The sequence below is a fragment of the Passer montanus genome, unplaced genomic scaffold, assembly GCF_014805655.1.
Source record: "Passer montanus isolate IOZ18808 unplaced genomic scaffold, ASM1480565v1 scaffold87, whole genome shotgun sequence".
In the NCBI taxonomy this organism is placed as follows: domain Eukaryota; kingdom Metazoa; phylum Chordata; class Aves; order Passeriformes; family Passeridae; genus Passer; species Passer montanus.
In genome coordinates, this window is record NW_024374034.1 from 1,390,170 (window position 1) to 1,416,961 (window position 26,792).

Below are 26,792 nucleotides of genomic sequence, written 5' to 3' on the forward strand. Positions count from 1 at the left end.
TGGTTGGTTTTGTTGTTGTGGTTGTTTGTTTTGGCTTGATTTGATCTCTAAGTGTGCAGTAAGAGTGAGCACTTAGAGAGACATGGAGTTTGGGAAAATCTGTGCTCTGTTTTTTTAAGAGCTTCCAGACCTTGTCCTGATTTAAAATAATAAAATATAATAATACAAAGCACAGAAATCCTGCTTTACTGCTATTTCCATATGGAAACATCGCTTTTCCCTTTTCCTGATGGAAAGAGTGATGTGAAGAACAGGGAAATAGGCGTTTTTTTTTTTAGTAGAAAGGGAAGTAATTGCTATGTTTCTGGCTTATTTAAGCTCATTTCATGACTTGTAAACTAAGCATTTCTTTGAAATACCTGTACTGTTGAAAAATGTTTTTGGTGTGATTTTTCAGGATTCAAACAGTAGTTGTTTCATCGGTAATAAATCAGCCTTATGGAAAATAGATTCTGACTACATTTTCACCTCTGAGAGCACTTTTATGAACTCTTCTGTAACCACAAAGGCCCACTCTTCTCACACAAATGTTCAGTGCCCTTATCCTATGCAGCTTTGCAGTATGGCTTCTGAAATGGTCTCCAGCCACAGTAGGAAAGCTTTAGGCCTTGACATTTTATAACATGACACTTTAAGCAGTCCAGATATCTCTGTGCCAATCTGTGGGATATTTACAAGCTGGAAGAAATATTAAAGATAGTCCAATATATGGGGCAGTCAATTGTCTTTTGTTTTGTTCTTTATAATCGAGTTTCTGTTGCAACATTGTCATGTAGAAATGGAAATATTAGGTATATATGTTTGCATACTCTATATAAAGAAACCTCAAAGCTAAGAAACAAATTATTTTCTAAGGTTTTTATCTCGGATTAATTTCTGTTTTAGTAAGAACCACAATAAATACCAATAGAACTCATATGCTAGCTGCCTTTAAAACCTTGCAATTCTGTGGCATGTAGCCACTCTGAAATCTTAGCTATAGCACAGCATTCATTGTCAGGGAGTTATCTTTAAGGAATCCAATGTGTGACAGCAGTCTTGAGGGTAGCCAAGATTTTATTTGAACTGAAGTTTAATTTCACATTTGTGTCTCTGATATCTGTAGATGTTCATCCATATTCAAAGCCACACACAGCACATTAAGCTGTCCTGAAAACTGACAGAATGTCCAAGGAAGCTATTAAAGCCAGGGTACAGAAGGATGCTGGGTTCCAGTGACAGATGGGTGTTGTGTCTGTGCTTTGGTACTGGTGGCTTGACTGTGTGAGGCAGCTGATGTAATGGTGTCCTCTTAAACCACCACCCTTCAAGTATTGCTATCAGGTATTCAGAGAAAGGTGGAAGTCAGCTTAGGCAGAGCAACTCTGGGGCAAAACAGGAGGACAGAGGGTGTAGGAACATAGTTCTCAGGGGTGTTGGGGGTGTATTTTAAAAAAAGGCTGCAGTGCTTTCTTTGGTGTACCGAAATACTAGGACAATGCTGAAGGGTGAATATTTAATATTGTATTTTTGTCTCTGACGTTTTTTAATGGTTTTTTGAGTGAGATTGAGGCATGATTTTGCTGTTCCAGGAGGATCTCAAATGCATTTGGGTGAGCTTAGAATTAGTTATTTTACTGAACTTTTTTAAACAGTGATGCATCTTTTCCCACAGCTCTTATTAATTGTTTGGTTATTATTGAGCTGAAATAAATAAGTGCTTTTTTGTTCTTTTTTATAGTCTTGGTTGCTCGTAGTACAGCAAACAGAACAGCTGAGCAAAATAATGAAGACACATGCAGAGGATCTTAATTCTGGGCCCTTGCATAGGCTTACAATGATGATCAAAGATAAGCAGCAAGTTAAGAAGAGTTTCGTAGGTGTTCATCAACAAATTGAAGCGGAGATGTACAAGGTATTTTATTAATCTGTGCTTGATAAATTGATTATAATTCTCTATGTTTAAAAATATTAAATTAAGAGTGGCTTTTTTGGGTTTTGTTCATGCTGTGGTGAAAGCGTAGTGGGTGGTATGTCGAATGCTTAGTTAAATTTTAATAATTTTCTACGCCGATTTTCTTTCCTGCTAGCTGATAAGGCAAAGATTAAAAAGTTTCTTCCATATGAATTTCCGTGGACAGATAGAACTGGAAATGTTATTCTAGTAGAGGATAATGAATTCTTGTGTGATACTTCTCTATTCCATCTCTTTTCCTGTTCTAATTCCTCTCTAGACATTCATGGGTCCAGGGCACTGGAAACTGTCCTTAATGAGTGCTCTTGGCAGTCTGGACTCTTTTGGGAGAGGACAGAGTGTTAGTCTCTAGTCTAAAATATAAAGCAGGTGTAAACCGAAACCGAAGATTGAGGCTGCAGGTGAAACTCTTCAGAGAGTTTTCCATGACATATCTGATATCCTGCTTGTGTTCAAAGTGCTGTATCTTGTCAGTAAAGCTGACAGAAATCACAGTTTCAGATGCTCTGGGGGAAATTTAGCTACAGGTGTCAAATAGCAGAGCAATAGTCTGAAAGGTCTGCTGAGAGGAGGAGAAGTGCTGTTTCTTCTTTATTCCAGCAGAGAATTTGGTATTTGAACTAGTGCAATTAAATGTAACATCTGAGTAAAGCAGTAACACTGTCATGAATTGATGAGTAAAAGATTCTTGGGCCGGTTCTGAGAAGTACTTGGAGCTATTCTGTAATTTAAACTAAGGCTATTTTAAGTTAAACATATTGGCTCTAATAAGATTGCTCTATAATATGCTGGAATCTTGGCATCTTCCTCAAGTAGGGACTATGGGGATGTCTTTTTTGATTCATGGTCAGTAGGCTGTCATTATCTAATAAAACTTCAAGCCAAATAATCACTTGCTGCTACTTATGAATTGGTGCACCTCAAAAAAGTCGGAGTGGAAGAAGAGGAAAAGCTGGTAGCATGTGTTAGAAATAACAGAAGAATTGCAGAAAGAGAAAAAGATAAGAAAGAGAGGCTGAACGGAGTAAGACTGCTGTAAGCTCAGGTATACTTTGAAAAGAGACTATGCAATGTTTTGTTTTCTGTTAATAGGCCAAACTCTAACAGAACCTCTAATAAAAATGTCTTTTAAAATAAGACTTTTCCAAAAAAATATAATGCATACTGAGCACTTGCCAAATGATTATTCCAAACCATATTAACTTTATTTATTATGGGCTGCATAGCTGCAAAAGTATTTTGCATCCTGCTGATTAAGCTTGCATTGTTGTTTGGTTAGAGGTTTTTTGGGGTTGTTTGCCTTTTTTCCCCTTCCTGAATTTGCAAAGAAGTATTTGAATATGGTTCTCCTATAGTTAGCTGACATTGTTCAAGGTTTTGTGTACCTGTAGCACTTTGAGAATGATTCCCTGAAATTCAAAATACTTCTCATGTTCTGTGGTATTATTTCTGATTTTGTTATGCACAGACGTAAGATGCCTAATTATGTTTCAGGACAGTATGCAAAGTTTGTGAACATCAATGTCTGTGCAGCTCCTATTTTAGGATAAGATGGCATAAAAATGTGTTTAGCTGAAATGCATATGTGTCATCCTTTCTTATTCTAGACACATCTGTAATGAGGAATCTTACAGGGAAGATTTTTAAGAACAGTAAATAACATGGCTTTTGCACAAATGTAATGGATTTGTATCTTGTAGATTTATTCCAGTTTCCATTAAGATATTGAATAATTTTCTTGAAATTTAAGGGGAAAATAGTAGAGTGCTGTTATGATTAGGTGGGTGAGACCTTTTGAAATAAAAATGGAGTTTAAAGTAATCCTTGACCGTCTCAATTCCTTAAGCATTCTTTGGGAACAGACATGCTCTTGGTGTTGGTTTTATCTGTTGGAAAAACACAATCTAAGAATCATAATGTAGTTATTATAAAGGTTTCGTCATGCTAGTGCCCTGTTTTTATTTTTCAGTTTTCTGTAAGAGAAGCTGTTCTTATTATTTAGGTCTTAATTCACTACTTCTTAATTGCATATTTTTCTCCATTTGTGATGATGTCTTTAAATATAAATTGTCATAAAGTTGTTTCTCCTATATTGCCTCTATTGGTGTATAATAACAGCAGATGTGTATAATTTACAGAGGTTAGAAATATGAGTATATGTAATTGATGTGGAGAAAAGGTTTAATTTATTCAAATTAAATATTACACAGTTGGCCCAAAAATAGAAGCTGTAGACAGCACTTTGTTGGGTTTTTAAGGAATTTAATTAAGTTTTCAGATGTTGGTGAAAGTAGTGTTATCTGGGCCTTGCCTCCTGAAAAAAAGGGGAAATTGTGAACTTCAGCCTTCTTCCTGCCAGCTGCAAGAGGAACAATTTTTCAGTAGAATGAACTTCTTTTTCTCTACATTCACTGAGAGGAGCATTTCCATTAAAAGTAATTAATAATTTCTCTTCCGTGATTTTCCAATTAAATTTTTGTTTTTTGGAAATTTTTTTTCTTACAATGCATGGTAGGTTTTTTGGTATTGTGATGTCTGGTTTGTAACTGCGTTTCGTTTGCAAGTTCATGATTTGGGATTGTTTCTGAACAGTGCACTAGTTTTGTCACACACTGAATGAATGCTGGGGGTAGAAGAGAAAACTTAATTTTGTGACCAAAAATGTTATGTTCAGTGCTCAGGTTCGTGGTAGAGGTTTCTTATTTGGGGGTTGCTTCTGTAGCTGGGTTTTTGTTTGGGTTTTTTGGTTATTGGTTTGGTTTTCCTTTTTAAGGATTTAAGTTTTACCATTGATAGTTTATTTCATGCCAAGTTGCTGTTCCTTAGTCGTTTGTATGAAGTGTAATATCTAAAAATTTTGCTTTATTTTAGGTGCAAAAGAAACTCCTTCTTATGCGTAGGACATTTTAATCCAGTATGATTTGTTAAGCATCTTTTTGTTTGGTCTTTTTGCCTTGAAATTGGAATGGAATATTGTTGATGATTAGCTGGATTTTCTAAATATATTTTTAATTACATTGATGTGAATGGGGGTTTGTGTCTTAGGCCTCTTACTTAACTCCTTGCATTTATTGATTTTGATTTCACATCATGTAATTTGCACCATCCTATTAAGATTTTCTCAAGCCAGTGGAAAATGTAACATCCTTATTTTCAATAATAAATTCTGTTAATTCTGTTTTACTAATGCTATGTTTTTTAATGTGTTGAGAATAAGTCTTTTTAATGCTTTTGATATTTCTCTTTTCTTAAAGGTCACAAAGACAGAACTAGAGAAACTTAAATCTAGTTACAGGCAACTAATAAAAGAAGTAAATTCTGCCAAAGAAAAGTATAAAGAAGCTGTGGCTAAAGGTAAGATTGACTTCATTTTGTGTATTTATTAGTGCCTTTTTCAAACCTGCTAAAACTGTTACAATGAAACAAGGCATTTTTTTTTTATTTCGAGCTGCTTGGTTGCAATTTAAAAGCTAACTTCTTGTCTTAAGTCAGCCAGGCTGGTTGTCATAATGTATGCTTGGTATAACCTCTTAAAAGTCATAAAATGTAAATGGTGATTCTTTTAAGTATTTGTATTATTCCTTCAGTTTTTGAAATCTAAAATTGCTCAGATGAACTCTGGTCTCACCTGCATTGTAGCTGCATCCTACTTGCCTGTGAATTATTACTGTTGCTACAGTGGCAACAGCATCAGATGACACATCAAACCTTTGTCAACCTCATCTAAAAGGGGAAAATTTGCACACGGAGATTTTTTTTTTAGGGAGCAATATGTTCAGTCTGCGTGGATTTTTATTACCGTTGAATTGTGCTTGAATGATGAGATAAAAGAGAGCCTTTGTTCTATTATGTATTGAAATATCATGCTAATAAGTTGTTCTTATGTGTCCTTCTTAGATTTTCTTTTCTTCCTTTAGTGAAAATTGAGTGGCCATATGTATTGGATGGCAGTATGTAAGTGTAATTCCAAGATCCAGCTTAAGGTTTTGTATGAGAGTCTAAATGACAGTTAATGTTCTTGGTTCTGTTGTAGTATAATTATAGTAGCTCTCAGGAGATATTGAGATTGTAAGGAGAGATTGTTTCTTTCCAAATTTGTTCTCAAATGTGGACAAAACAGCAGGGATAAAATGTTACACTTAGCACTGTTGAACTTTTACTGTTCTTTTTCTTTTACTGAAGTTCATAACACTTAAAAATAAAAATGCATACTTTGATGTTAATTTCGTTCAGTTCCATGTTTTCTGTATGTAACTTGATTTACTTGGTTTATTCTCAAATAACTACTTAACACTGGAATATGTAGTATGTATCATGGAAAATATAATAGGATGGTTGGATCTTAGTATGTTATTTTTAGCCTGTTTTATCCTCTCTTCCTGTTACTAATCTGGTCATTCTCTATTTCTGAAGTACCAAACTTTCCCATTGGAATAAAGCAGTATTTTGTCTGTCAGCAGCTGTGATGCTTTGATGTGGTTTTGATTAACTGAATTAATCTTTCTTCAGATAGACAGCAAACATAAATTGTTTCAAGACACTTAACTCCTGTGGTTTTCATTGACCTTCTCTTTCAGACTTTTATATAATATTTGTCGTATTATAATTCATACTTAATTAAATTTCTGCTAAAATCTTGCTTTGATAAACACTGATGCCCATAAAAATGTTTTTCTCTCAAAAGTTGCAGATTTGCTTCTCCCCTGCTGCATCCCCTGCTGTTTACAAATACTTGTGCATTTGATGAGCTACTACAGTTGTTTAACAGCTGCAGGTCAAGACACTTGAATTTTTCTAAGTTGTGGTATTTCTGAGTTTTTAAGTTGTCAAACTGGTTGCTGGTGAAATGAAAAGTTAGGGAAGTCTTAAAATTACAATGCTTCATTATTCCAGGGTATTCTTTATTCAGTAAGCTTAGCTTATTCAGATTATGTGCTATTAAGATATATTACTTTTGTTAATGTACAAACTGTTTCAGTTTTTCAGGATTTCAAGAATTATTGAAAACAAGAGAAGAAACAGTGCTTACCAGAATAGTGGGAGGGCATAACCAAATATTGAAAAATAAGCTGAAAACCATTTTGTTAGACAAAAAAATGAAAACCTTTTGACACCAGCTCTTGCAAGTAATGTGTTAAAACAACCCATCCAGGTTCATTTCTGCAAAATGTTGTTTTAAACAGAGCCTGTTCCTCTGTAAGGACTGTACAAGTCTGTAAGACAGTGACTGGCTTTGCCTCTCTGGAGCCAAAGGGGAAAACTGCTTCTTAGGACATACAATTTTAGCTTTACCCTGAGGGTTGCTTGTAAAGTCATGGAGCACCTGTATGAGCTGGTCCCAGGAAAAAAATGAAAATCACACAAAGTAGTCTGACAAATGTCTCTGTTTTGCAAGAGTAATGATTATGAAATGTAGTTACTTTTTCTGCTTTGTTTTAGAGCAGCAAAGCCGCTTTCTGGTGAGACAGTAGGTTTATTAGAGCTACTAGTGAAAAAGGTACAGTTGGTTCTTCAGCTTGTGAAGACAATTGCTTCCCAGTTTCCTGGTTGAGTTATTAAAAATTATATTAAGCTCTGGGCTAAACACACATGGTACAGGATGTTAACTGATAAGGGTAAAGGCTAGCAAAATTTGTACAGTGGAAAGTGATGTTATGATTTTCTGGAATTGGGAAGCAGTCTCAGGTAAACTTGAATTTCTGTGTGTGCTACTTTGCACCAGTGAAGTAGTCACTTTGAATCAATGACACCCTAATGCAGAGTTACAGGTGTTTTCATTTTTTTGGTGAAAATACTAGGAGGACCATTGGAAAGATTAGTAAGTGTTAAGGACTGTATAATGATACTGGTTAGTTACAGGTTTTGTTAGTGTTTGAACAATGTGTAAAGCATGTGGTGGGAATTTTTTGTTAGTTTTTTAGTGAGGGACAGGGAACTGGTTTCTGAAAGAATACAGGAGCTTCATTATGGAAGATTTTGTGCTGTCCAAATTTGGAGGAAGGTGAAAGTGTCTGAGATTGTGTCCCAGAAGCTGTTCTGGGGAATCCTCTGCTGGGACTGCTTCTTCTTGTGCATCAAGGGAAGCAATGGGACAGTTGTGTTGCAGGAGGAGCACCACTGAGACTTGGCTGCCACTTTCACCTTGGGCTGGGTCGCACTGCCTTGTTATGGCCACCAGTGTCTGACTGATTTGTTTTGTTTGTTCTAGCCCTTACCCCAGTAAGTCATGCATAGCTGCTCCTTTCTGGACCAGTGGTTACCATAGGAATCACAAATGCAATCTGGTTGGTTTTTCTTGTGCATGGAGGCTCCAGGTGTCAGGCAGTCTGGTTGATGTTAGTCATTTGCATAATAATTTTCTGCCCTTTTCTCCCCAGACATTCATTCTTATGTTTTTTAATGTATGGTAAGAGATAACAAGGAGAGAGAGGATGAAGGCAGCAAGCTGAACTAGTCCAGTGCCTCTTTAATGAGGCGTGCTTTAGTTTTTGGGACTCTATGGACAGATTGGATGCAATAGTCTCTTCTGGATTAGAAAGCTTTGTTAAAATAAACTCCACAGGGTATGTGTAGTGGGAATGCAGAGCATGTTCCTTTGCATAACTGGGGTATTGGAGTCATAGGGTGTACAGAGGTCTTTGGAACAAAATATATGACAAAAAGCTTTTTAAATTATTTTTCTGTAATGAAATGGACAGCCCTGTGAAACATTCTGTATGTGATACTAACAAAACACAGTGTAAACATCTTCCAACAGCAGTCCAAAGTAACAGTCTCAGAGTGTATATGAGTCTGAGTTTACAGGGCTGTGCTAATGAGTGATGCTGAGTAATAAGGTGATCAGAATGTGGCATGTGGATGTTGCTGCTGTAGAAAAACACATCAAGCCAAAGTTTGTGCCAGATGGAAAAACCACGGTTTCACTAAAGAAGTCACAAATCTTCTGAAATAATTTAATGAATAATGTATTAAGAATACAAAATGAAGAGTGTAGGACAACTGTAAGTATCAAGTGTGATATTTCATTACATTTTGAATCTCATTTGGTTGGACCAGTAACTGCTTCCACTTAAGTTTGGTGTTTGCACAATTATTTTTGTTTCTGTAGGATTGTGCATCTCTAAGTATAGTTCAGTGTGTCTGGGTGGGGTTTCAAATATTTTCATCCTTGAACCTTTTGAGTAAGCATTACTTACTGCTATATAAGTAAGGAAATAATGATAGCATGAAACAATCATTTACTCAGTCCATTACAGGTTTTAAAAAAAGTTGAAATGTATCAATAAAGTTTAGCATCAATTTTGGTAGCTAATTTTGGTGTTATATGTTGTAGTGTGAAAGGCTTGCTCATATATCAGTAAATATTGCAAGTTGGAACAGAGCCAGTGTAGCTTTGGGAGGTTTTAATACAATAGACTCTTTAGAAAAAATTAGAGTTTTTGTGTAAATACATTAATTACAGGTGTTTCTTGTAGTCTTATTCCTGGTTCATTACTGGTTGAATGCAGAAAATATTTTTCAGTGCTCTTACATGACACAGTGGATCTGAAATAAGTAGTAAAGGAAAAATACATGGATTCTAAGTATTTAATATCATAATTTCATTTTATGCTGCTACAGCAGCATAAAGAATATTTCACTGGATTTCTCTAGGCTTGTGTTCCCTGACACCATTGTAATTTAGAGGAGCCTAGAAATATTAAATGTACACGTATCACATTGTACCATATTGCTTCTGTTGTAAGAATGTTTTCCCTGCAATTCAGGTGATTTCATGCTTCAGAATTGATGTGACTTCTGTGGTACATACTGAAGTTTCACAGCAGCATAAACTCACATCTGTGATGAATAAGAGAGCTGTTAAAAAGGCTTTCATTAAATCAAATTGTCCTACTATTCTTTGTAATAGCCAAGTGGTCAGAAAATACTTAGCAGGTGGATGGTGCATTCATTCTGAGATGCCTTTAAAATTGTTATTATGCAGTTACATTTCCTGGAGTTGTTGCTGCAATGAGGGAAACTCCTAGTAAGATTTTTTTTTTAAGCTTAGTTTTGACTGAGGCTCTCATATTGCTAAGACGAAACAAGTAGCACTGGCTGAACTGGTCTGTCTTACTCAGAGACGCCAGCAGCCTGCATAGATTTAAAATTAGTGTTCTACTGTAAGTATTTCAACACATACATACTACCAGTGCGTTTGCTTGGAAGGGGTAGGGGTTGTTTCTGCTGTGTGAAATAAAGCTTCTAGAGCAGGAAACCCCAGGGAGTGCAAAGAGATTTTGGTGACTTCTTAGGGAGTGTGAGACTAGCTTGCACATACTATTTCCTCTTAACACAGACATGCATCCCCAGGATGTGCTCTCCTCACAGACCAGCAGGCACAGGACAGAGAATTGGCTAAAGGTGCTTAATAGCTCACCCTGACAGCAGTTCAAAAGCTAGAACATTCTTTTCACTGTTTTTATGCTATGTTACTTAAAATTAGGCTCATTGCTTCAGTGAACTAATTCTTAACTCAGAAGTTTAGATGCGGTATTCTGTAAATTTGAACTCTTTAAATATGCACAAATAGTGTTGGGGCTTTTTTCCCCCCATTAGGAAACTATTATTTTCAATCATTATTTTGTTAAGTAATAATTGGGAGAAACCTATTCTCTTCTCAGAAACTGGTTGAGTGGAGAAAGGAATAACTGATTTTACTTGTTGAAGAAACACATTGATAAGAAAATCTTACAAGACATAAAAGAGAAAAGATCTTTGAGATTGAAGGTAAAGATCCTATCCTGTTTCTGTCTGTCTTTGTGATTTTGGTCTATTAACACCTGTGTTAATTGAGACCACTGTGTTTGCATCGCTTGGTTTGCAGAGTGATAATAAGGCTGGTCACTAAACTTCTGAGCATGTTTCCAGAGACAGAACTAACAGTCAGAGCTGTCCTAGTTTAATGGCAGCAGTTTGCATAAAAATTGCTTTGTAGATAGGAATATTTAAAAGTCTAAATTGGGAGTGGAGTGGCTGGAGAGAACCTGGGGTGCTGGTGAATGACAGGCTCCACATCTGTCAGCAGAGTGACAGGTGTCATCTGGGGTGCATCAAATACAGCACAGCCAGAGAGTCAACAGAGGGGATTGTCTTATGTATTCAGTGTTGGTGAGGCCTCACCTGCAGCGCTGAGAGAAGTTCTGGGCTTCACACTTCAGGAAGGATGTGAAGGCACTGGGATGCACCCAGAGGAGGGCGGTGGAACTGGTGGCAGGGCTGGAAAGGCTGTCCAGCCTCCTTTTTGGAAAAATGGAGGCTGAGAGGTGACCTCTCTGTTTTCTGCAGCTTTCTGGGGAGGGGAAGTGGGGAGGGAGGTGCTCATCTCTTCTCCCTGGGATCCAGTGACAGGACACGTGGAAAGGGCTCACAGCTGTGCCAGGGGATGTTCAGACTTGACATTAGGAAACATTTACTCATGGAGAGAACATTCCAATGTTTGAACATTGGAACAGGCTTCCCAGTGAGGTGGTTGATGCCCCAAGGCTGTCAGTGTTTAGCAGACATTTGGACAGTGCCCTCCAAAACATGCTTTAGTTTTTTGCTAGCTCTGAATTGATTAGGCAGTTTAAACTTCGTGATTCTTGTAGATCCCTTCCAACTGGAATACCATAACCTAGCCTTAGGGAAATGAAGCTGGGCTCAGTATGGGAGTCCAAATGATTCAAAAGTCATATCAGTGGTGGGTTTTTTTGGATCAATAAGAACTATTGTATGAAGAAGTAATTTTCATAATCACCTATGGTATTTAGATGTTTCTAGCATTATAGTATGAAATACGGAATTTAAGATAAGTTGGGTCAGGAAGGTCCTGAAATCAGTTAAGTGGGTAATATTGCATAATCAATTACAGAGCAAGTTCTACAACCTGTGTCTTTCCTATTGCACAATGAAAATCTAGGAAGCTGAACAAACTATGAGGAAATAGGACTGGCAAATTTAGAAGGTTGCCTCCAAAAGCAGGGTGCAATGATTTTTTTCTCAAGAACTAACTGTAAATTGTGTACTGTACAGTATTGGGAGTCAATTAGCATTAAATATACATAGTTACATTGGTTTGATGTATAAAAGTAGGGTTTTTTCCTTATCATTTCTAGGCTTTTAAATTACTTGCTGTAATTTAAGTGCTTAGTCCATAATAAAATTCAATTGAGATAAAGATCATGTCCCACTAGTATTTGTTCCAGTTTCAGTCTGTAGAGCAGCTGAGTCAAGTTTTATGATTCTAATGTAAAAATATCTTATTGTATTAAAAAATATATTTCTAGAAAAAGTGCTATTTGAAAGCCATAGCCATCTCATTCATGAGTGTAAAGAATGTGTTCTGTGTGTTCAGTACCATAATGTAAGCAAATGATGTAATGGAGTGTTCTTTTCCCGGCACAATTAAATAATGCTCCGTGAAAAGGTGTATCTCTAAAGTTGAAATAAATAAGGAAGTGACTGGATTGGAGTTTTGGTATTGACAAAATCAATTTGCTGTAAAGACAGCAAAATACTCAGAAATTATCTATGTTGTTGAAAATGCTGAAAAAAATGTGTAGATGGAAAGAAATGCAGTTCTGGAAAATTATCGAAAAACTGCAGTCATAAATAATGGGAAATGCATTGACAGCTTTATAGTTTAGTGCTGGTATTTACAAAAATAAAAATTTCTAAATCAAACTTAAGAAGAAAAGTTTTTTCTGTTTTAAAAATTATTACAATATTTCCATTCATTCAGGGGAGAATTCCCATTATTCAGGGGAGAATTGTTACTTCCTTAAAAAAAAAAGACAAAAGAAAAATAGCATAAGCTCTGATTCTTCCATCTTTTTCTATTTAAAAATTTTTCTGAAATCAAATGCTGTGATACTTAGTGAGATTTTAATCCAGAAAATTGCAGCAACTCTGGAGCCAAGCTGCTTAGTGTTCTGTGGGACCTTACCTGTTCTCTCCTCAATCCTAACCCATAAGGTCACTCCTTCTCTGTCACTCCTCATCCATCCTGAGGCAGTGCTCCATGGACACCAGCTGCTCTCTGATGTAAAGGGCGACTTTCTCCTTGACTTCCTGGTTGCTTTTCCTCAGGAGTCTGAACTCTTCATTGCATAGCTCCAGTCCTGCCTCTGTGATCCTGACAACATGCTGGCCCTACAGCTGCACACAGACCCCCAACTCACCACATTTATCACCCACACTGCATGCAGGATCACACAGGCATGTCATCCCAGCATGTCGAGGTCCTGGAAAGGATTTGTGGGACTTCTCACATTGGTGCTTTGGAAGAACCTTCTTGCCCATCTGCACCTCCTGTTTTGTTTTCTTTGTGATTGATCCTTTCCCATCTTACCATGCCCTTTAAGGAAAGTCTCCTTCCTCAGGACTGTGGGTCACCCTCTCCATCCTGTGTAGTTCCTAGTTTAAAGCCCTCCTAATGAGGTCAGTCATTTTACTGACAATGGAAGGGGCTTTCTGTCTTTCAAGCAGATGGTGGTCTGCAAAAAGGGTCCTATGGTTGTAGAATCCAGACCTATGTGGCTGACACTGGTTCTGCAGCTACCTACCAGCCTGTATTGTCAATGCTCTCCTTGCACCCTTTCCCTTCACGGCAGGATTAAGGAGGACACAGCCTGGTCCCTTGTGCTTTTCATGTCTGCCCCTAGAGCTCTGTAGTCACTTTTGGTACTGTCCAGGTTTCCCCTGGCACTGTCATTGCTGCCCTCATTTCTTATGACATTGCCTCTGCTGCTCTTACCCTGTACTTACCTATACCCAGAAATTTGGATGGATTTGCTTTTTGTAGTCCCTGAACTACAAAAGGCTGTTATGTTCCTGGTGTATGTGTTAGTCCTCAGTTTCTGTGGATTGTTAGCCACAGTTTTATTTATGTATAAAGACTTTCTTCCTTCTTGTTATTCATGTAGATACTCACCTTGTCCTTCAGTTTCTACAGTTTTAGCATATTTAAGGTTTCTCAGTGTGTTTCTTTCAAAGGGATGTAACCATATATTGTGACATTAGATGTGTCATTGGCTCCTTTTGAAAATAAATTAATTTTCAAAAACTATCCTTGTGTAATATTGTGTCATTGGTGTATCTACATGGGATGGCATTCATTGTGTGCTGAAGCCGAAGGTCATGTTTCAATACCAGGAGCTATACGTTTAGAAATTTAGTTTGTCTGTTGTGAGCTAAGCCTTTATAATGATCTGTATTGTGTCTTTTATGAATACTTTGTCCTCACTTTGGAATGGCTGAAGATCTAGCTGGGAGGAGTTGGAAAACCTAGGAAAGAGGGGAAAAACCTGAGCCCACTGACATAATTATTTCTTTTAAAGCCAAAATATGTGTGAAAACTGCAGTGTTTATTTCCTTAAGGTCAGCTTCCCTGAGGCATTTGCACTGTACATTGAAGATGAAGTGAACATTATGAGCTGAAATTTTCCTCAGTTTATTGTCCCATCCAGTATTTTTTCTCCTATTCTAGGTGATTATTAGACAAGAGTCTAATAATTATGATTGCAAGAACTTTGGATTAGCAAATCTGCCTTTTTAATTGAAAATAGACCAAAACATTCTTTTCCTGGATGGCTGTGTTGTACTGTAGGTAGTAAAATCTTAAATGAATTTCTATTAGAAATTGAAACACCAGAATCCAGAATGAGTGAAAAAGAATGCCAGCCTTTTCCTTGTAAATATAAAACTTTCATAATTGAATTTTGCAAGCTTCTCATTATAGTTTATGGTGTGACGTATTGTATACCCATCAGTTTCTATTAACATTAAACAGTTTTGTCAACAGCTGATGGCAGTAGAATTATAATTATATCTATTTATGAAATTCATTGTAGAGATAAAGAAAATTGGATGTTTTCCTCTGTGCTAATTGACAGGTAGAACAACTGTGTATGCTGCTTCACTGCATTTTGCTACTATAAAAAATAAATTACAATATGAAAATAATACTGTAACTTTGTTACAGGCTCTATTTTAAAGTTGAGTGAATATGATAATTTGATTTATGTCACAATTAGTTGAGGTGTTCTGCTGAGGAATAATGTGTAGCAAAGGTATTTAGTCCTTAAAACAGATGGGAAAATCAGTTTAGATGCTAATGAGGTTTCTGAAAGAGATATAGTATTACTAAATAGCGAGTTATGGGGATTTGATAATTTTAGTGTAAATTTTCAGTTTAGTTTAGCTGTTGAAGGTGGTTTGTTGCAGTTCACAGGTCACAAGCCCATACTGATGGTACATGGTATGACTTCAGATGTACTAGTATTTCATAAGCTGAAAACTGATAAGGATTGTATTTTAAACACATGCATAGACAACTCATAGCTCTTAAACTATGACATATGGAGATAACTTTATATTATTTGATCTAGGGCATGCTTGAATAGAAATAGCCAAACACAGAATAACCCAAGAAATAATGCAGCATTTTTGCCTCTGCTACCACCTTGCCTGACTCTTCTGGCTTCCCTCAACACTGTGTCTCACTGTGGACTGGCAAGCAAAACATTTCAGCCTTGGATTCCAACAGCTTTGTCCTCTCCTTTTTCATCCAGTCTTCATCCTGTAACTGTACATGACCTTTCCCTTCCCTTCCAAACTCTCTTCAGTCCCCTTCCAGTATTTCCTCCTGCTCCACATACCTTTCCTTCTCCAGAAAGATCTTACGGTATTTATGTTTTACTCCGAAGATGACCAGATTGACTCTGTAGCCTACTGTATTTAGAAAAAAGTCTGTATGATACTGTGTATGATACTCTGAAATTAATTGAGCTTTTCTGGTCAGGAATAATGTATATCCAGGAGGAATTTAGTTCCTAAGGCAGATGGGAAAATAGGATTTTACACCATCCTGTTATGTTGTTGTGCTCATGTCAGACATGCATGTTGGGGTATTTAACTTCTGAGATATTCTGATGTGTTGGATTATTTTTCCCCTTATAAATTATCTACATTTTATTTAGAAATAAATAGTGTGGGCTTTTTGGGGGTGGGAAATAAAAAACAATTGGTCTCCTCATGAAACATGAGTTTAGATGGTTTGCCAAAGACAAAACCTACTATGTCTGGCTAAAGTTTAAGATAGACATGTAAATGTTATCTCTCCAAAACAGTTCTGCAGAAATGTTTAAAGTGGATTGTTTCATTCATACCTACATGAAAAATTCTTCTCTGGTGACAGTTCTGGAGACATGCTTTGTCTTTGTTTTACGGAGTAACTCAGATAAATTGTAGTGCAAGAAATCTGTACCTTTCATGTACAAAATTAGGTCAGCAGTTGGATTGTTTTCAATTAAATGAAAGACACAATATCCTTTTAAAGTGATTTTTATTAATCTGTACTTGAAATGTAGCTGACAGTGGTGTGAAGTAGCAAGTGTCTAGAGAGCCATAGGAGAGTACAAACTGATAGAGACATGCTTTGGCTTCATGGTAATTTGTTACCTAGGGAGTTCCTGAGTCAGAAGTGCTGTCCTAGTTCTTAGTAGCTGTTCAGGATTTTTTTTTAATACACTTGTCCCTTCACTGTTAAACCACATAAGATTTTGTTTTGCTTATGATAACTTTTATCAAAAGAATACATAGGTTAGCTGCGTGCTCATTGAAGAAGGTCTTTGTTTTTACTCTTTCCATATAATGCCATATAACGTACAGTTTCTACATTGAAAGAGGTTGTGCAGATCTGTTAACTCTTCTTACATGTTCCTCCTTAGACTCCTTAGTGCTTCAGGATCCTTCACTGTAGTAATTCTTTCTGTGTTTGTCTTGTTTCCTACCTTTCTGATGGTAATGCCCTTTCTAAACCTTTCTAAACTTTCTTGCATGTCAGATGTATTCTCCCTGAGGTCAACAAATTGCTTACTTTTAAGTGGATTTAATCAGTAGCATAACAACCCAGTCTGCTCCTTCGCTAAATAATATTGTGTTCAGCAGCTGCTGAACACTGAGTTTATGTTTCCATCAATCTTGCTGTACTGACCCCAAGATCTCATTTCTGTATGCATTTGGGATTACTAAACTGAAATAGCTCTTTACCCATGCGCACCTCTCTACATATTCACTCTATAATTTACTGTGTTATAGTCAGTACCTCTCTAGGTTTCTTTGTTGGTTTTGCATGGCTTGGTTTTTGGCAGTGGGGGGGCCACAGAGGTGGCTTCTGTGAGAAGCTGCCAGAAGCTTCCACCATGTCCAGCAGAGGCAATCTCCCTGATGGCTCTGCAGATGGACATCCTGCTGGGCAAAGCTGGGCCAGTTCGTGAGAGTGGACCCAAACTGGAGAAGTTCATGGAGAGCTGTCTCCTGTGGGAGGGACCCCATGGCCCTGCAGGGGAGGGATTCCTCTCCTAGAGCAGTGGAAGAATGCTGTGGGTGATGGACTAACCAAAACCCCCATGCCCTATCTCTCTGCGCTGTCTGTAGGAAGGAGGGAAGGGTTGGAGGGAAAAAGGTGTATTTAAGGATTTATTTGACTTCTCATTATCCTTCCCTGATTTTGTTAGTAATAAATTCACCTTGTACCTTTAAGTTGAGCCTGTTTTGCCCTTGGAGTGTTTTCTCCCCTTCCTTATCTCAACTCATGAACCCTTCATTAAATTATTTTCTCTCTGCCCAGCTGTGGCAGAGGAGGGTGGGCGAGCTGCTTTCGTGTGTGCCTGGCATTTGGCTGGTGTCAAACAACAGTTTTTTTTCCAGTTCTTCGCATTTGGTTTCCCTGATTGCTACTTTCAGACAGCATCTTCATCATCATCATCTACATCACCTCATCTGTCCAGCTGATATTCCTGGGACTCTCCACTGAGTGCCTACTTCCTCCTGTATAAACTAATCATAATATTTTAGCTAAAACTTTCTCAAGTACTTTTGAAGTTTCAAAGCTAAGCACCATCCAGTCCTCATAATTTGTTCTCATTTCATTTATTCTCAACAACCTCTTTTTCTGACAGCTTAGAAATAAGAGATTCATTGACTCTTTCACGAAGTAATATTTCATCGTGGAAATCTCTGAAGGTCTGAGGTAGTGATCACAGAAGGAAAAAAAAAATCGTTTCTTGTACCAGCTCCTTTTATATAGCGACTGTCGTTTACTTTTTCTGACAAGGTTTCTGACTCCAATGTATATGAAAGAGGATTTGTTACTGATTTTCCCTCAACTTTTTTTTAGTGTGCCTTTAATGTTGCTCTGTTTTGATCATTTTCAGTTCACAGTCCCTTATGTATACCTTATATGACACAGCTCTTCAAGGTCTGCTTTCAAGCAGCTGTTTTGCCACTTAGCTGTGAATGCTTACATTTTCTTTCTTCTCGACTGTTTTTTGATGGGTGGTAGATGTGTTTCTACTTACATAAATTATTTTAAGTTTATAAGAAATGCAGTGGTCTGAATGAGGTTGCTTTAGGTAACATATGTTTATCTGTGCTGGTACTTGTGACTCTGCGCTTGATATTTGCAGATATGAGATTAATTTTAAATAGTTTTAGTTCCTGAAAAAGTAATGAGATACTTGGTAAATATCAAGAAGACAGCAAGGATGTCATTAAAGGCTTATATGTCTGTTCTAGTTATGGCTGAAATAGAGTTGATTTTCTTCACAGTAGCTGTTTTGGGGCTGTGTTTTGGATTTGTGGTGGAAAAAGTGTTGATAGCATACCCCACATAGCTGTGCAGTTACTGTGGCAAAGAATTGAATAGGTGATCTCATGAAGTGCCTTGTAGCTCTGCAAATCAACCCTCAGCTGGTCCTGTCAGCTTGAACTTGAGGATTTCCAGTGTCCGTGGTGCAAAGCTGAGGCTGTAGAGCCAATCCTGATCAGGATATCAGTGTGATAGGGAAATGTTAAGGTATAGGAGAGAAGCTGCCCATTTTGAGCGGGAGTAACAGTGTGAGGGTTCAGCTGCTTATATATAGACTGACTGCATCTTTGCTTTATTAGGATTATAGGTAGCAACAGGAATACTTGAATACAAAAAAATAATATATTTTTAGTGCATCTAATGTAGGAGGACATCTCTTTCTCTTCTAAAAACATGATTTTGCAAATAAAAGCTTTGAGATAGTAATGCATCTGAGATTTGTTTCTTGTTGATAGTTGTATTATTTTTATACTTGTGGTTTTTGTATACTTTTAGATAAGGAATTCTTAAGTTTCTGCTCAAAGAAAATAACTTTTTTCTTACAAAGTTTATTAATTAGTAAACCTAACATTTGGTCATACTCATTATCTGAAAGTGGTTGGATTTTACCTTCCTCAGAGAAGTACCTTAAAAATAACGGTAGAAAAAGGGGCAACCTGACATAAATTTACCAGGTGTGTGATCTATAGGCCTGTATACTTTTTAAATCACCATGTGCATTTTTGTTTTGTTTTCTCTCAGGAAAGGAGACAGAGAAAGCCAAAGATCGTTGTGAAAAAGCCACTATGAAACTTCATATGTTGCATAACCAGTATGTGTTGGCACTGAAAGGAGCACAATTACATCAGCACCAATATTATGATACAACACTTCCTCTGTTACTTGATTCACTACAGAAGATGCAAGAAGAAATGATTAAAGCCCTGTAAGATGTATTCTCAAATATTTCTGACTTGTAAAATTTCTGTGTGCACTATTCTAATTAATTTATAACAGTTGAAAATAAGAAACTGTGATTAATTACTTATATATCATTAATATATATATTAATTTATAACAGTTGAAAAAAGTCTATCCAAATGATGCAGATGGTAGTTGTGAGTGCTCACTTAAGCCTACCAGCAAGACACCATCTTCTTATAAATTCTTACAGCTTGACTGTGGTGTTTATATTTGAGCACATGATTTTTTTCTTCAGTTTATAGACAAGAGGCAAGTTTGTTGCCTCTGTGGTAGTCATTATTATGAAATTCCATCAGCAACAAATTTTCTTTAAGCTGCCCAACTGTCTTAAAAGTGATTGTGGAGGAGCCACAATCAGATGCACAGTTAACGGTATGGGTGGGAGGATTAACAGGATTATGTAAACTTGATCTCACTGTAAGGAGTCTCCCTTAAAAATACTATGACCTCTTTCCTAAAAGATCATTCTTACATCATTACAGAGTATGTCAAAGTGATGACATCTGAGACAGGATATTGAGGACTTTCAGCCCTCCTTTCTGATTTGTAACCACCATGCTGCCTCTTTGTCTTAATTTAGAATAAGGGACGGTTAGCTTTTTTTTAAGTGTTCTTAATTCAGATGTGAGACACTCTTCTTTAGTCCATATTCTTGTCTATCCTGAAGTCAGAATTTGTCTTGATTTCAGTGCACAGGAAGTGAGGGGGAGTTGGGGATTCCACACTTTATATGGTGCAGGCATCATTAGCTTCCCTATGCAGTAACATTTTAATTTTTTTGCTTCAGGTAATGGTATTGGTATTGAGCTTTGTAGTACTCCCTGTACGGTCCTTTTAATTTTGTATGTAAGATCACAGGAAAAGGCTACATTTAAATGTGTGTGCTCTAATTCAGGTGATTGTTTTAGAATCACGAGCTATAATAATTAACTGAGGAAATTTATGATGGAACAAGAGCTTATTGAAACTTATCTTTGCTCTTCCTGTAGTTAAAACCTGTAAAAAATACTTTTGTCTCTACATAGACTTTTTTGTGAGTTCCATATGTATTGGAAAATGATTCTATTATAATAACTTATACTAACTAACATATAGAGATGCTGATTTCAGATGTAGAGCTTAGTGTGACAACCACTGTGAAGCAAAACTTCCTCAATAACCCTAATTTTGCAGGTGAACCAATTTTTTAAACCTGATAAAGCATAGATTAATATTGCTGATGATTTTTTTCTTTCTTTTTTGTCATTGTAATGACAAAATGATATTACATTGCTATAGTTGATGTTTAGCTATCTTTTAATCACACTCCATTAAGTACTTTTCTGGAACTTTTTCACACATGATATTCTCAGAAAATACAAGATTTAGTGCCTTCTCTTGCTCAGAACTAGTGCACTGAAAAAATCCTATCATACCATTCTTTTTTATAGAGCAAATATAACTTGAGATCTTATCCAGGAAAAATGCATTTACACTTTTTCCTCTGCGTATTGGACTAGCCAAAATTCATCAGTGTTTTTTGAATGGCCATCATGCTTTGGATCCTGGCAAACTAGCAAATTCATCAGAGATAAAAATGAAATAAGAAATAATTATGAAGGTACATTATGAAGGAAAACTAAAAGTTAAGAATAGAAGGGTGTTCCGAGTATGTGTCACTGTATGCTATTATAAGAGTAGTGTCACAATACCACCTCTTCCTCTGCAATTAATTTTTCATTTGGTTTTTCCCACTTTTGGAAGCAGGTAAAGACAAGGTTGGGTGGATTGTACTTTCTCACAGCAACATATTAGTTAATTTTCTCTCCACTTGTAAATATATTCTTACTTGTGATTTATGCCTATTTTTGTCTGAATGATAAATAATATACATTAAAAAATGCTAGAAAAAGATGGAAGACCAGTGTTGAAAGGAAATGCACACATTTCTGTAAATAATTTTGCTTTATCCCAGAATATATTTTGTCATGAATTATGAAAATCTTCAGTGTTATAAATGGGTAATGTGATGATTTGCTCTCACAATTAAGAGATTAATATTGTGTGTATGTTAAGAGAAGTTTTGTTGATGTATGGTTATGTTATTGTAGTTTGTTTCGACACCCTCTCTTCTGCTTATAGTCCCCTTTTCCTCCCTGTATTGTTGCCATTGGACAGCCTTGGTAGTCAGGACATGTGGAGGGAGGGCATGCACTCCTGCCCCTTGTATGGGGCCTTTGGGAATGGAAAAGCTGCTTGCTAGGGCGTGCAGCATGGCAACACCTGACCTCCAGTCAGGTTACAAGAAAGCAGTCTCCACCAATAGATGTTGAATAAGAGTTGACAGATAGACTTTGGGAGGGGCCAGGATTGGCTGACGCGACCTCCAGGGGTATAAAAGGTGGAGCAATCATGTTTAGGATGAGCCTCTGGCAGTTGGGTATGCTCCCAGCCACCCTGGCCTTTTTCCTGATTCAGTCCTTGGTTGTGTTTGTTGAGGTTTAAAAAACCTTTGAAATTTTAACATGAGTGGTTGTTTCTCACTTTCAGTATAGGTTACAAGTGTGGTAAGTCCTGTGTGAAGAAGAGCATTATCACTGAATTCTATTAATTCCCTTTCCTTACAATCTCCCGTTTTTAGTTTAGCTATGCTGTATGTTGGTGCACTGAAATCAACACAAGGAGCATGGTCTTAAGAGACTCTAGCCACCCTCAGTCTGTAGGGGAAAGTCCTCAGGTGATGCATTGCTTCTTTGAATATTATATTGTCGTATTTTTCCCTTTATAGCCAGTTGGAACAAGACTTTGTAGAAGCAGCAGACTGAAAATTTGAAGCATCTTCAATGCCATCTATGTCTTCAGTGCCATATTATACACTAGATTTTGTTTTCCTCTCTAGAAAAGGGATCTTGGATGAGTATAGCGAGATAACCAGTCTTGTAACAGAAGAGATTGTGAATGTCCATAAAGAGATCCAGACCTCGGTGGAACAGATAGACCCTAACTCTGAGTATAATGACTTCATAGATACTCACAGGTAAGCATTTTCATCTCATGTTTCTTCTTGAGAAAACCCTGCATTCAACTGCAACTGCTTAAGTGCTCAGAGGAATTTGTTTCCGTTTGGTTCCTTTTACCTTGTTTCTTGTACAACTTAATCCTAATTTGAAAATTATTTTACTTTGCACGTACAGAAAGCTGGCTGAACAGTCTGTTTGGCTGGTTCTAGAAAAACACATTTCCAGTCACATGAGAAGAGCCAGGACTTTGATACTGACAGTACACTACGCATTACAGTCTAGACTCAGTGTGAGCCAGTTTACTGTTTATTTGGATGCAATTTGTGTTCTGGATTAAACTTGTTCTAGTTTAAAGTCAACTCTAGATACCTTTGTACTCTGCAGTTATTGCAGGTTGAGACTTCAGAGCATGCAGATAATGCAAGAAAGTTCTTGCTTAAAAGGTGTATTTCCCATTTATTGAACTATTACTCTGTTTTACTGTATGAAGAAATAGCTCTAAGACTTCTTTCATTATCTTTTTATTATTGTTACGTGTGAATTGGTGATTGTCACGTGCTGGTTTGTGATGGAAGCAGGTAAGAGTCACCCATTCACATTGGTTTTTGAGAATCTTGATTTTGCTGTGAACTTGATTCAAAGAACTGTAGTGTGTTTTATTATCTCATGAGATTTTAGAATAATGTTTTTTAACAGGAAAAAGAATATGTATACAATTGCTATCTATTCTTATATTTAATATATAATTTTAACTGTAATCTAGTTAATGAAATGCTTCAAGACCTGATGATTTGCTCTATGATCTACTCAAAGATACATGTTGATTTTGAAATTATATCAAGTATTTACTAAATTAGGTCATCAGAAGTTGTTGAACAAGAAATAGAGTTTGATACATCTTTACTAGAAGAAAATGAAAACCTTCAAGCTAATGAGATCATGTGGAATAATTTAACAGCAGAAAGTTTGCAAGTCATGTAAGTCTCTATAAATCTTTCATCCTTTGGAAATGCTATTCTGTGTTATATCTATGCTCACTTAGATCCTTGCATGGCTGTGTCTCCATTTTTAAGGTTCAGTTTTGAAGTGTAGGATTTTCAGGCTACAGACTCTTTCCCATGCTGGTTGTACTGTTCTTTGCACAAAATTCTTCTCCTTAGTCTCCTCAAAAACTTGCCCTTATTTTCAAAGTATGTAATTCTCTGTGCCACTTCATAAAATGCCCCAAAACTACGATGAGTCCTCCTTAGGAAGGTGCTGGTTCATTTTCCCAAAACTGTTTCCACATTCACTAACCTATTAAAAACAGCAAAATATTTTGATGAAACTATTGAGTAGAGTTATGTGGTCAGTGATTTAAATCACCATGTAGAAAATTTTCATGAATAAATTTATCTTGTTTTTTAAGTGTTTGCTTCTGTTTTCTAAAGGAGATGGTTATTCACTCTTGTAACCTTCAGAGTACATTAACTTAGTAACACAGATGTAGTTGTTGTATAGTGTTTCACAGAGCTTTTAGCTATTCAGGGTGATGAACTACCTCTCTGTGTTTTGTTAATATATTGCCTAATTAAATATTTTCATTACTTTTACCAAGTTCACCTTTAATGATTTGTTATGGGGAACAAATTGACTTCTGAGGGTATTCTGTTTGTGTATTATCGGCCTCAACTTTTGACATTAAATGGTCCTGGGTGGTCATGTCTGAGATTGCAACTGTTAATCATGCATTAAAAACGGGAAATTAGAATTACATTGGTTGATGTTTTTGCTGTGTCTACTGTATTTCAGTTCATGTGGGACTTGAAGTATTTTCCCCTTAGAAAGTATTACTGATGCAAATAAGACATCAGTGACATATTGTGGGGATTTTTACATTTAGTTTTCTTCAATTTCACTTCCTTAATCAAACTATGATCGTTATTTCATGTAGGTTTTTCTGAAAACTAAAATCAGTATGAAGTATTTTCAAATGTAAACATATTGCAGTGTCTTCTGCAGGTTACTCTTATCCCTGTGTTTTCTCAACATGACAGAAACTCTGGATTTTATTAATTCCTTTTTAAGGTTCTTAATCATCCTCTCTTTTTCTGTATAATTTGATTACTTTTGGTAAATGTATTCCTTTGATAAGTATTGAAGTATTTTTTTAATATGAATTATCTTCCTACTTAGTCATGAAGCAGCTTTACCTTATGAATGGATCCCATGATAATTAAGCCCCCCCAATTCCTTTAAACATGTTTCTCTTTTTAATATATTCTGCATCATTACTATATTGAGATTATTCCTGCCTAAACTCTGAGATGATGTACATCTTGATGTACTTCAGCACAGTAGCGAGAAATAGATACTCCTGTTCCAATAGAATGTTAAAATTTTTCAAAGATATTGACTTTGGCTTGCCTTTTGTATCCAGCTGTTTAGAAATAAGGCAGCAGCATATCTAAATAAAAGAGATAAAATCTTGCTCTTCTAATAAACATTTCTGTTGAGATATATAATTTTGTTATAAATGTATGTCTATATATTCACCTACATATATACATTTTCAGTACCATTTTCGTAGTGTTCTGCTGCCAACCGTTCATCCACTTGAAATGGTTTTGCAAATTGGAGAAATTTTAGGGTGTGGCATTATTTCTGGAACACAAGTCAGGTAGCCTTTTTAAGTGTTGCTGTCTTTAAGGTGTTCACTTTCTGGTATAGATTTAGGGTTCTGAGAAAAACAGTTAAACCATATTAGGTCAGACCAAAGACACACACTCAACTTTCTTCATTCCCATGTTAGACAACAGAAGAAATCGTGAGAGGAGAACAAAACTGGGATGATCATAGAATGCTATTTCCTCAGCTTCCCATAATTTTCACCTCTGAAGTATTTTGAGATAAATGTCTTTAATGGCTGTGGAGGTAGTTTATAATATTCTTCTGTGATCTTTTTCGGTCAGGTTCAGTGTGTAAAAGTATCTGTTGTCCATAGAATTTTAGGTCAAGGAATTCCAGAAATTAACTTCCTATTTTGTGAACCTGCGCTTTTTTCATTTTATGGCTCTTAAGCTTTTGTTTTGGCAGAGAAAGAGGAGCAATCTATTCCTTTCTGCCTATGATAATGTAAATTTCTGTTCAACCTCTGTTCTGTCATCCCTTTTTTCAGAGCGATCTTTTAGCTTTCATCTATCTTTAACAAAGTTTAGTCATCCTTTATCCATCTGGTTATCTATATTTGAATGTTTTCACATTTGCTGTATTGGTTTTGAGATGAATGACTAGAATTTCACAGGTAATCCAGATACACAGTTTAGAAGGAGGTCTTCCAAGGTTTCCTGTGCTCTTACTCTGTTTTAGTTTTAGCATTCAGTTTGATTTTCTGGTCTGAGCAGGTCATCAAGCAAGTGTTTTCAGGCAATCATCAACTGTATCTCCAAGATTTCATTTCTGAGTGGTAGTGGTCATTTTAGACCCATGCTCTATTCTCTACATAAATAAAGCTTTGGGTTATATTTTCCCCACTAAATATTTGCCTATTTCCATATGTATTGAAATGACAGCCCAGGTATAGAGTGTCAAAGTCCAGAATAATCCTTTTTTATTCTTCACATTCAGCCTTCCCTCTACCTCAAATAACATTATATGATCAGCATTCTGTGTCACTTTTCAAACTGTCCTTTTATTTGGATAATTATGAACATATTAGGTAGTGCAGGTTGTTTATGAAGCTCCACTGTCCCCTGGTACTGTAAAAGCTGTTTATTATTATCCTGTTTGTCATCTTGCTTTTTAATGCAGGTCAGAACCCTTTATTTTTTGTTACAGTTCTTGGTAACTGTCTTTACTCATATCTCCTGTTAACTGTGTTTGAGCTGTCTTGGTACAAGCTTGCCTTAAAGCCACTGCAGCCAAAATAAATCCCCACCTGTATTTCTATCAACTGTGTATGACGAGAAATTTGCAAGCAAGAGAAGTGTACTACATCATTTATCCACAGCTGATGACTTTTAAAAAGTTAGATCTGTACTTGATGAAACAATAGAAATTTGACTTTTGATCTTCAGTATTAAAATCATGGCCTTAGAGCTTTAAAATGCTGCATTATGTTTTTACAGAGGAGAACTACCTTCAATATCTACCAAATAGAATAAGTGCACATGGCAGATTTATTTCGCAAGCATTTAAAACATTCAAAGACTTATATTGATTTATA

General features: G+C 36.4%; 1 protein-coding gene across 7 annotated transcripts in view; it reads left to right on the plus strand.

The window, feature by feature from the left end:
• The window catches only part of FER (FER tyrosine kinase), a 159,179-nt gene that overhangs the window by 19,863 nt on the left and 112,524 nt on the right, over positions 1-26,792 (plus strand). For all 7 annotated transcript variants that reach the window (XM_039733403.1, XM_039733399.1, XM_039733401.1 and 4 more), the window contains 5 exons: positions 1,721-1,894; positions 5,209-5,308; positions 19,368-19,551; positions 22,468-22,605; positions 23,446-23,565. In XM_039733403.1, coding sequence (XP_039589337.1) covers positions 1,721-1,894; positions 5,209-5,308; positions 19,368-19,551; positions 22,468-22,605; positions 23,446-23,565 — 716 coding nt within the window. The remainder of the gene's footprint in view (positions 1-1,720; positions 1,895-5,208; positions 5,309-19,367; positions 19,552-22,467; positions 22,606-23,445; positions 23,566-26,792) is intronic.